General features: G+C 42.4%; 1 protein-coding gene across 1 annotated transcript; it reads left to right on the top strand.

Moving 5' to 3' along the window:
• The first annotated feature begins 7348 nt into the window (after nt 1–7348).
• On the top strand, nt 7349–10933 carry LOC123689921 (protein app1-like). Its single transcript, XM_045631970.1, has 2 exons — nt 7349–9019; nt 9473–10933. The coding sequence occupies exons 1-2, from the start codon at nt 7627–7629 to the stop codon at nt 10120–10122; spliced, it is 2043 nt and encodes a 680-aa protein (XP_045487926.1). The 5' UTR covers nt 7349–7626; the 3' UTR covers nt 10123–10933.
• The last annotated feature ends 540 nt before the right edge of the window (nt 10934–11473 follow it).

Here is an 11473-nt window from a genome sequence, read left to right on the forward strand (position 1 = left end):
ATAAAATTAAAATGTTCTTCTGTAAAATGCAAACTATCCATCAATAATTTCTAATGACGTAATAAAATACCAATTCTTAAAATGTCGGCAACGCACGCGCGAGCCCTCTGGCATTGAGAGTGTCCATGGGCGGCGGTATCACTTAACATCAGGTGAGCCTCCTGCCCGTTTGCCCCCGGTTCTATAAAAAAAAAATGACGTTGTCAGTAAATCGACCTTACAAACAACCGTTTTTTTAATTACTAATGCCGCATTAATCAACTGGAAATTAGCAAAAAAGCGCAGGTAAGAACCCAATTGAGATATAGCTTCCACCCATCTCCTGCCACCTGCGTGGTTCACACTTTGTCGACCTTAGGCCCCTTTCATGCAGTCTTGTCGCTACCCAACTTGGTTTTATGGAATAGCTAATCCAGTTGAAGTTAAAAAGAATCTTTCCTGTTTTTATAAATAAAACATCTTTACCTTTGTTGTGTCTCTTCTCAAAGTTACTTTTCTATACTTCAAATAAACTCAACCAAATTAGAATTTTTACAATATAATAATATAATATATACAGTCAAAATCTGTTAAAACGACATAGAAGGGCCTACTCATATTTGGTCTTAAAAGCCGAATTCGGATAGTTGTATCGCCGTAGACAGCCGCTGACATTGTTATTAGGAACCTAAAACATTAGAATTCAGCCGGAACCTTTGATTTTGGTCAATATAATCGGTATTATATACATCGGTTTAAAGGGTTTTGACTGTATTTTAATATACCTGTAACTGTTGTAACTTGCTCAATTAAATAAATTTTAAGATTATCCAAAATTTCAGCGATATATTCCATTATAAATGCTGGGTACAAGACGGTTGAATGATTCATTATACATCTTAATAACATACAAAATCGGTAAATATTGTTTTGCGACGACATGTTACCTAAAATCTAACAATACGTTTTATCTAACACAAATAAAGGATATATTATTACAATTAAAATAATTAAATAAGAGTCAAATTTACTTAAAAACATTTACCATATAAGTAATTTTATATTGAACGATGAGTGAATCAACGAATACATATGCCAAACTAATTGCCATCTGAAATGAAACATACATATACATAATTGTATCAAGGCTCAATATTTGTATTATGGGCCGAGGAAACCCTTGTAAGGAAATTAGCATATCATAGACCCAACAGTATGTATCAGGCGATAATATTTTTTTTATTTAAGTAACAAAGTTGTACTGATTCTAAGAACGGCATTCCACTTGCAAGCTCTCTCGTATGAGTGTCTATGGGCGGTATTACTTAACATCGATATTAGGATCACACAGGATTAGAATACATATTCAAATAAAGTCCTCAGTCTAATGACGGCCGGTTCTAACATGTCTCCGTTTTAACGTTTACGTTTTTTTTTGATTCTTGATTCGATGGCGTATCTAGTTGTATGAGCGACTTCACACATGGCACAGTATTCTGTGTACAGTAAAAAATATCGTTCCGTAAAAAAATAACAGTCCGCTTTGCCTACGAATACTGGACGACGGAACCGTAAAAATATACGGATACGTAGAATTTTTACGGATAGAAACATCCTTGTAGAATAGCGGCGTATACTGCGAGTTTTCTGTTCACTTAAAAACGTACCACTAAAACCGACTGCCATGTGTGACCGGGCTGTAAGTAACTAATCTAAGAAAAGTTTCAAGAAAATAACTCACCATTACGGACAACGAAGGCGAAAGTTCCTTGAACATATCGTGTATTTTTAAATACACCTTATATAAATCCGCAAAATGCGTCTCATTTCGATGGCAAATGTTACCTTCGAGCCTCTTCTGAAAGATCTTTATACGTGTGCATAACAACGTAAATACTAAATATATAGACACTCGTGCTGATTCAGACGAAATTCGTAAAAAAGTTATGCACATAGTTTGAAAATTAAACGAATAAAAAAAATTGGAATTTACTAAAATCAAAATATAATAAATAAAAATTGTAATGCAATGACTTATCAAGAAAACTGTTACATAAACTTGAAATTTTCTCAACATTTTACTTATATAAGGACCAGTATCGGTTACAATATTAAAAGTAAAATACTTTAATATGTTTAGATGACGCGTAATTAAAGAGAAAAAAAACCAAGGTGTCCAGAATAAAATAACATACATTAATTTTGCTCTATAATTAAGTTGAAATATACAATAATTATATAAAAATAAATAAACTTGTAATAGAAAACTTAATGTGCAATATATTTTTAGTATTCTTTTTTCCCCAAAATAGTCATTGTAAAAACCAAGTATTATTTTTATTACGCAAACGAATTTAAGATCAAACACATATTTTGGAGTCATTGTTACAGCTATGAAGGCAGAAGGCAATATAATGAATGACGTGTTGATAAAATAGCCTTTTAACTAATGAAAACATTAATTATATATTCCTTGGTATAGCGCAAACAGCAATGCTCACAGTCACTATCTTTTAACGAAATCTAAAAATAATAGAAACTCAAATATATAATACATGGTATGGTGGTAACTAAAATTTAAAAGGTGTAAAATTATCAGTCGTTTGATCTTGGTTATTTCTATAATTAGGAAAAAGTTTGTAGCCGAGTCTAAACATTATTATTGTTGATAGTCGTTAGGCGCCGGTTATGACAAAACCTTTGTAATTTAAAAGATATTTATGTCGTTACACACGTCTTTATATAAAACATTCCAGAGTATTTCAAACGAAATGTAATAACATGACAGTTTAAATAAACCTGCAGCTGTCGTATACGAGGCGAATTTTGTTTTTTATTTAATCTTTTTTTTAAATAAAATTTATAGGAATCACCATAATTATCTTTTTTATACTAAACTGTTACGTGCATAACAACGAAAATTACAAATATATATATTTGCAATTATATGGGAAGAGTGCAGAATCCGCTGAAGTATGTAAAACACATTTAGGACTAAACACGAATTTTGAGATATTTTTTCTATGAAGGCGTGAAAAATTGATTCTAGTATTTGTATCTGTGCTTTTTATCTAATGAAAACATTTGTTATTCTACACCCAACGATGTAGGTAGCATTGGCGTCCCTATCTTATAAATCTAACAATAATGAAAAGTATACATATATTGTGTTACTAATAATATGGTTTCTTTAAAATAAGTGTTGTTATTTTTATCATGCAACTAATAATTAAATAAATACCCAAAGAAAATGTAGGTATATAATAATTTGCCTAAAATTTCTACGTACTCATATATTGAATGGTACGGAATTGAACGTTATTAATTGTTGAGTAATTTACTAATGTAAAAACATTCATGTGTGTGGTTTTAATATAAATAACTTTGTATTTTGCTTCATTTCTTTTAATAGTCTAGAGCCTGGCAGAGAAGGGCTTTGTTAAAAGGGTATTTGCCTTTCATTCTTCTTGCGTTTCAATTTCTTTGGCGTTGCAACATGTGTTTAAGAGAGGTGAGTTTGAGAAGATTTCGTTTCATAAAAAAATAGATGGTTATTGCTATTAAGGTTAAGGTTAGAATAACTTTATTTCTCATATGAATTATGTACAAATTCGCTTACTGAGAAAACATTATAAACCAAGATTAATAATTATTACTAGAAATATTGCTATACTTGAAGTGAAATTCAGTGTGCTTCATATTCAATGAACTTAATTTATTCTAATTTCATAATTATATGTTTATATAATAAGAAACAGCCGTAACAAAATGTATTCATCATCTTCTTAATAAATTATGTTTGACACAATATCTCGGAACAAACAAGACGAAATACTTTGTCCCATTTCTCAAAGGACATCTTCGGAAATACGAAAATTCAATTGAAAACTTTCCTTAAGAACGTTGATGAAGTCAACTCGAATATTTTCCAGGCAATTGTTAAGAACTAGGCTAATTTTATTGCATCACTACTGAATGGATAATTTTCATCGTGACATCATTCGTGACTTTTGCTTCTTTGCTGTTAACTTAGCTTTGGACCTAATTAAGAGCAATCAATAATTAGGTGAAGAAAATATTTCTGTGGACGTAGGTCAGAATATAATATGATATAGAAATTTTGAAGGCACTATTAAAGTATGAAACACTTCATACATTAATAAGTCATACTGAGCAAAAATGTACTTATCATTATCTGATATATGAACGCAGATTTGTTTATCATAAAAATTGTAAATAAGAGATATATCTGTTTTAGAAATAGGATGCTGGTGTTATTCTTGACGCTAATGGGGTGACTGTTATTTAATTACAAATTTTAATACTTTTAAAATGTTAAATTGAATAATAAATCTTAATAATATAATAATAAAAAAGATCATAGACATTACATCCTTTTTAGGTCTGGGCTTCAGATTTTTGTATCTGTTTCATGATTATTTGTCACTCTAACAGGCAAGTAGGTGATCTCGAGAATATGTTAAATACGCACATAGAAAGAAAGTCCATTCGTGCACGGCCGGGATCGAACCTACGACTTCAGGTGTGAGAGTCGCACGCTGAAGCAACCACGTCGCTAGGCCAATATTTTCGGAAATGGGGCTTCCAAATAAATTCGCAGTTTTCTTTGCTAGGGGCAACCTCGGTGCTCTCACTGTCATATATAAATAACTTTAATCGAGTTAAATAAATGTGTCTACTAGCTTACTGCTTTGAAAATCGATAATTGTCCTAACACTTTTTTTTCTGAGTAATAAAACAACTTTATACGCATCTACTAATAATTCATCTCATAATTAATCGGACATAGATCGAAAGATATATAAGATTACCATTACACCATGTTTCACATGACATCTTATGCAATAAATAATAATAATTTTAATTAAAAGCACAGATTTGTTCCAGATTGTCAAAGATCCTCTATCAGCAGGAAGCATGGTGGAATAGGAGCAAGCACTTACGAATGTAACAACACCCAAATGTATTGTCTAATTAACATCACCACATACACGAATTCAAGTACGACCAGTCACCTCGAGTAGCACCCGTTCCCGAGTATGACGCATGGCCAGCCATATTTTTGGGAGAGAGACAACCCGACGCATGGACGCCGCCATTTAAGCGAGCATGACGATCCTTGAAATGGGAACTTGGGTACACTAGAACATAATAATAATACTAATTATACTGAAATAATTTGATACAACATGGATAAAGAGACACAAGTGAGACAAGTGACAGCCAAAAGATTGAGTGAGTAAAAAACTAGAAAATATAAAAATTCCCTTTAAGAGGATGCAGGGTAAATAAATAGTATATGTAAAAGGAATATAAATTGCGCTGAGTGCAAAAGACACCCTCCCTCGTTTACCAGCCCACTGGGTTTTCTGAGGTGCAATGTCTTTGTGAAGTATTGACGGCAAATGCAACATGTAATTTTCCAAATGGGATACTGCAGCGTCAACATAAATCCCTGATATGTAGAGTATGTTTTTATGTATAGATTTTTACACTAGATTATTAAGTAGGTCAGTTTTACGCTTGGGTGTTATGTATAATATTCAGAGTACAAAATTAAAAATTTCTATGTACTCATTACATTTTTTAACTGCTTTATAAACTAATTACCTTTGCCTCTAGGTAATTTCTTTTTCAAATCTCGGATTTGATCGGATAGTAAAAAATTCTATTGCAATATTTCCTAAGTTAGGAAGCCGCTGGTTATTATAAATTTGACTAATATTTAGTCCTTTGAACTTGATTTGCTCCAGTTCAAACAGTTTGTAACTAAGCGATTAAAAATAATTGCGGAGAGTTTCTTGCCAGTTCTTCTTGTCCACTCTCCGCCCTCGACTTGCGTACTGATTGTAAATGTTATTTTTAAAATTAAATTAAAATCTTTTCATTTGATGTTCATACGTGTACTTGTTTACCTATATGAATGAAGTTATGTTGAATTTGAGTTTGAGTTACTGTGTGTGACGTGCCTTAGTTGGGCTTAGATAAACATCCACAGGACGGATTCCTGACCTTGTTACCGACATGCGACTATGCGATATTTAAAGGTATATAAATATTAAATCGAATCGAAATTATGTTAAAAAAATATGTAGACTGGTTTTAAACTTGTCGGAGGACAGAAATGTATAAGATAAGATATAAGATAGTGACGTAATCAGTAACCAATATAAGCTTTCTATTTTTCCCTTTTTACTTAAGAAAACAAAACATATTCATTACTATCGCTTTCTAATATCACTCATCGATAAACAAAAGAACTTTTAATCTCAAGGAAAAACAATAAGAAAATGTCGATCGTTGATGTCACTTCCGCATTCTGTTTGAGAACAAAAGATCCTTTTATTTTTGATTTTGTTTTATTTGCGTTGTTCTTTCTTTGTTTGACCTTATATTCGTTACACACAAATAAATTATCCGATTTTTTCACGTACTTAAGAGAGTTAAGATTACTTAAAAACCATATCACAGACAATCATGCGAATGTTCCTTTAGACTTTCGGACTAAAGTGACCTTCCATCAATCTTCTAAGAATACCTCTTATTATTAACAATAATTAATATTCTGAAATAATATTAGTAGGAACAGAAAAAAGCGATACAGCCTTTTCTTTCCATATCGGAAATGTGATCACTTTTGACGCACCTTATTAAAAACCTGATTTTCTAGTTCTAATACAAAATTGAATTTATTATATATTTATATCTCGAAGTATCTATGACTGATTGCTGAAGCGTAATAGACTAGGGTAAAAGCCTTTAAAAATAAAAAAGTAGGTTAAAACCCATTAGAAAAGAAGGAGAATATTATAAAAATGAAAGGAAACATATTTTACGGGCGATTTGAGGTGGGGAAGACGTAGGGGGTGAGTCCTATGGAAAAAAGTCAAATGGCGAAGTTGTAGATAGTAAAAAGATCTAAACTTCTTGTTTTTACACTTTTTTCACATAACCTCAAAATTTATGTGAAAAATTAAGCATTCAAATGGTGAATCTACTTTTAAAATCAGTCGAGTACTTTTCGAACCAATTAAAAAAGGTAGGTTATTTTATTTATTTATTTATTCACACTTCGTTGCTAGAAAGAAACACAAATAACACAATACATATAAATTACAAGGGATGCAACGGGCGGCCTTATCGCTAACAAGCGATCTCTACAAAGCAACCCTAGTAAGAAAAGAAAACAATAAATAAAAATGATGAGTGCAAGAAGTGCATAACCAGAAGTTATATAAAAAACAAAATATATGTATATTTATGTGAAAGTTTTTACTTTTAACACAGCGCCATCTGTTAGACTTGTACATATCAAGTAATAAACAAATATCTATACTAATATGGGTCGCCGTCCGGCTGTCTAACGCAACGCACGTGTCGATTGCGCGCATTCGGACCCGATTTTATTTTTATTAACTATCCCGACTTTTATTGAAAAGCACGAAATAGTTGCCCTGAGGTGCAGTCACAAACCAGCTGAAGCTACTATTTGGTGACGCCCGCTCGCCGCCTATCCTGTAACCCTTTGGGATTCGGGAAAAGCGGTGGAGCGCGCAATGTACCGGTAGTTTCGGGTCGTGCGTGACAGCCTCCTGGCTTCAGTTAAGTTATTTTTATTTTTATAACATGAAGCGCACTCCGCAGATCGGCGATGATAAGCAGCCGCCCCGCCCGCAGCGCCCACGCTCCTATGCCAGTCGAGCGAGGCCACCTGCGGATGCTGAGGCAGCCGCCGCCACAGCCGGACCATCATTCCAAGTGCGCGACACAGCGCACAGCTCGCCCGCAGCGAAGCAGCAAGCTGCGTCAAGCTTGTACAGCTTTGCGGAGCCAGTTTCGCAGCAGACGAGCCGCAGCCGATCCCTAGAAGTCCCCAGGGACCGTCATCCGTCGCATCAAAAACGTGACCTAACTCCAGCGGCTAGGATTAAGAAAACGGTACGCATAGCCCTCCCTCACCGCACCCCGCAAGTTTCCGTCGCTACGTCGGCCGTGACGTCATCAAACGGAGCGGCGATATCGCGGCGTGCCACCGACGTTACGCCGGCCGAGACCGCATTCCTGAGCGTTGAGTCATCGCCTCGCGCCACCGATAGCGTCATACAATCCGACCCGCCCGCCCCGCGGGCCCCGCAACAAATTGTGTCTACTGTGACGTCATTTGTACATTCCGAGACATCGCCGCATGTCACCGAGACGCGGGCCGTGTGCCAACGCCGCGCGTCCGTAACAAATAGTGAGTGTTCTGGTATTGACGAACTGTTGCGAATGCTCGATCGCGACCCGGGTACTAGTGCCGCGTCTTCGCCGCGGACGGCATTCGAGTCAGACTTGATCTTTTTGGCTCAGTCAGCCGCATGCTCGTTTGCGTCGCGCGGGATGCTGCGCGCTATGGCCCGGTACGCAAAATCGCGTGAAGAAGCGCTACGCAACAGCGGCATATTAGAGTCGCCGCTCACCGAAGCCGAGCAGCGGGAGTTGGCGCTGATCCGCGACGAGTGTCGCTTCCCAGCGCGCACCCCTGCCACCCCTGTACGCCGCCCGTTTTCAGCCGTTGACCCCGGCTCGGAAGGTGAGTCTGTGGCAAAGCGCCCATGTGCTGTGGCACCCACAGCAGCTACTCCAGGTTCCACTGGGGACCCTCGGCTGGCGCCAGGTCGCCGCCTTGACCTGGGACCTCCAGTCCAGCCGCCACCTTTAACTGTTCCGCCACCCGCCGCCCCTTTGGCTGGCAGGGCGGGGAACGCCAACGCACCCCCTGGTGCCACCGGTGCCTCACCTGGACCTGCTGCTCCCGTTGCTCCTGCTGACGACGACGCCGCCCCTGCGCTGGTGGCGCCCTCCTCATACGCAGCGATGGTGACCGCACCTACGGTCCACGCACAGCCCCCCAGGGCCCCTGTGGCCCCGAAGAAGCCATCATATCCGCCCATTGTGATCGAGTTCCTCCCCAATTATGTACATCATTTGGGGAAGATCAGCCAACTGCTTGGACGTTCCGCCAACACCAGGGCATACGGTAAGGGCTACCGTATATCTCCCGAAACAGCTGACGAGTACCGAGTGGTCCAGCGCTACCTCACAGACCTGGAGAAGGAGGACCGCCGGGTCTCTTGGTTCTCATACTCTCTTCCAGCGGAGCAGGACCTCAAGGTGGCGATCCGGGGAATACCAGTCACCACCGACCCCGAGGAACTGGCCCAGGCGCTACGAGCTCTTGGATACGAGCCTGAGTACATACGCCCAATTCGTGCCAGAAAAGGTCGACCAGGGTGCATTTTTCTCGCCGTCCTGCGGCGAACACCTGACATCACCCCTGCCATTTACAGTATAACCGAGCTGCTTTACATGACAGGGGTAACGATTGAAGCCTGGCGCGGGAAGCAGGGCCCTGCACAGTGTCATCGTTGCCAATCGTTTAGGCACTCTTCGGTTAATTGTCATCGACGAATGGCGTGCGTTCGTTGCGCAGGGGAGCATCGCGCGGCGGACTGCACGAGACCGAGGGACGTGCCAGCGACTTGCGCCAACTGCGGGGGCCCACACCCCGCCTGCCATTCGTCGTGCCCGGTCCGCAAGGAGGAAGAACAAAACCGGCGCGCGGGCACATTTGCCCGAACTGCGCCCTCTCGCTCCTTGCGCCAACGCCACGAGCAACCACAAAAAGAAACTTCCCAGCAGACCACGAGTGCGACATCAGCGGCCGCTCCCTCGACGTCTGGCGTCGCCCCTACAGGCGAAGCGGACGACTTCATCACCGTGCGGCACCGCACAAGACGTGGTGGCCGCAGACGAGGTCGTGCTCCACCCTCGCTTGCCGCTCAGGAGGCAAGCCGCGCTGCCGCGCTCCATGCAGTCACCACCGACGTCGCCAACCGCGCCACCACCGCAGCTACTACACCTACACCAGCTCATGAACGCGCTGCCACTGCACCACCTCGCACAGCACCATCTTCGCGCTCGCGCACCAGGTCCCGCGCGCGCCGGCCACAAATGGAGGAGGCGCTGTCGGCGATCGCCAATATTCTCCAGGCTGTACAAGCCGGGGACAATCCAGCCGCGCTCTTCAGGAGAGCGGCATCGGCCTTCAAGGGCCCAACCCGAGGCCGCAGTCGACGATGATGGGGGGCCTCCGGCTCCTACACTGGAATGCGCGTGGCCTCGCGGGTAAGGTCACATATCTAAAACATGTACTCAGCTCACAGGACATCGACATCGCCCTGGTCAGCGAGACGCACCTAGCCGCCACAGCTAGACTCCGCATGCCGGGTTACGAAGTCTACCGCCAGCACCGTGTCGACGCCCGTGGTTACGCCTACCGTGGTTTGGCGGTCATGGTGAGACGCCGGATACCACACAGATTGCTGCCAGATGTGGTGGTAACCGAATGCGATGCCCTCGGCGTGGAGCTACAACTCGCAGGTCGCCCCACTGGATTCTTCGCGGTCTACGCGCCACCCAACAATCGGTATACCACAACAGATCTCCAAGAGCTCCTCGCTGCCGCCCATCCCTGCGTCATAGCTGGGGATTGGAACGCGAAGCACCCGGCGTGGAACTCGAGAACTTCAAACCCGAGGGGTAGGCGCCTGCTGCACGACGCCGAGACGCTGGACTTTTCAGTGTCCGGCCCAGACGTGCCGACACACTACCCCGATCAAGCCAGCCACAGAGAGGACACCATTGACATCGTGGTCCACCAGGGACTGACGTGCCAGATGACGCAGGATGTGATCGTCGACGAGTTCCGGTCCGATCACCTTCCCGTGGTTGTCACTCTGGTGAACTCCTCTCCGAACATGATACTTCATACACCGCTTCGCCGGAAGTGCATTGACTGGAGGGTCTTCGAGCGAGCCCTAAATGACGCACCCCAGCCGCGCCCACCCGTCACCCCAGCGGCTATTAACGAACTTGCTGCATCCTTTACCACACTGTTTGTGGTAGCTGCGTCCAATGCACTCTGCATTGGACGCAGCTACCACCGAGCGTCCTCTACCAGCCACGTACAAACAGTTGCCGCCCCGTTTGCTGGCGCTCATCCGCCGCAAACGCGCCCTACGTCGACGCTGGCAACAGACCCGCTGTCCGCGCATGCGTGCAGAACTGCACGCCTTCGCCGATCGGGTCAAGGCTGCACTCAACGACCACGCCTCCGAGTCGTGGGATCGCGGCCTTGATGAGGCCAGCACGGATTGGGTACGGCTGCACCGCCTTTGCAGGCGTCTCAGTGGCACAGCCGACCCCATCCGCCCCTTGCGACACCCAGACGGCACACTGCGCTACGACGCCGAGGGCCGCGCCGAGCTGTTCGCGGACCACCTTCAACACCAGTTCTCCCCTAACCCTGCGGAGGACCCAGCCCGTGCGCTAGAGGTCGAGACCACCGTCGCCGAGCAGCTGGGCGCCCCTCCACCGGCAGACGAAGAGGTGCTGTTCTTCTCGCCGAGCGCCGTCAAGAAACAAGCAGCGC

Source organism: Pieris rapae, chromosome 17, assembly GCF_905147795.1.
Source record: "Pieris rapae chromosome 17, ilPieRapa1.1, whole genome shotgun sequence".
NCBI lineage: Eukaryota > Metazoa > Arthropoda > Insecta > Lepidoptera > Pieridae > Pieris > Pieris rapae.

Excerpts from the sequence above, each read along its gene's own strand:
- LOC123689921 (XM_045631970.1), top strand. The coding sequence starts at position 7,627 with ATGAAGCGCACTCCGCAGATCGGCGATGATAAGCAGCCGCCCCGCCCG. Across the intron at positions 9,020-9,472 it reads CGCCAACACCAGGGCATACG|GGGAGCATCGCGCGGCGGAC; the intron begins GTAAGGGCTACC and ends TTCGTTGCGCAG.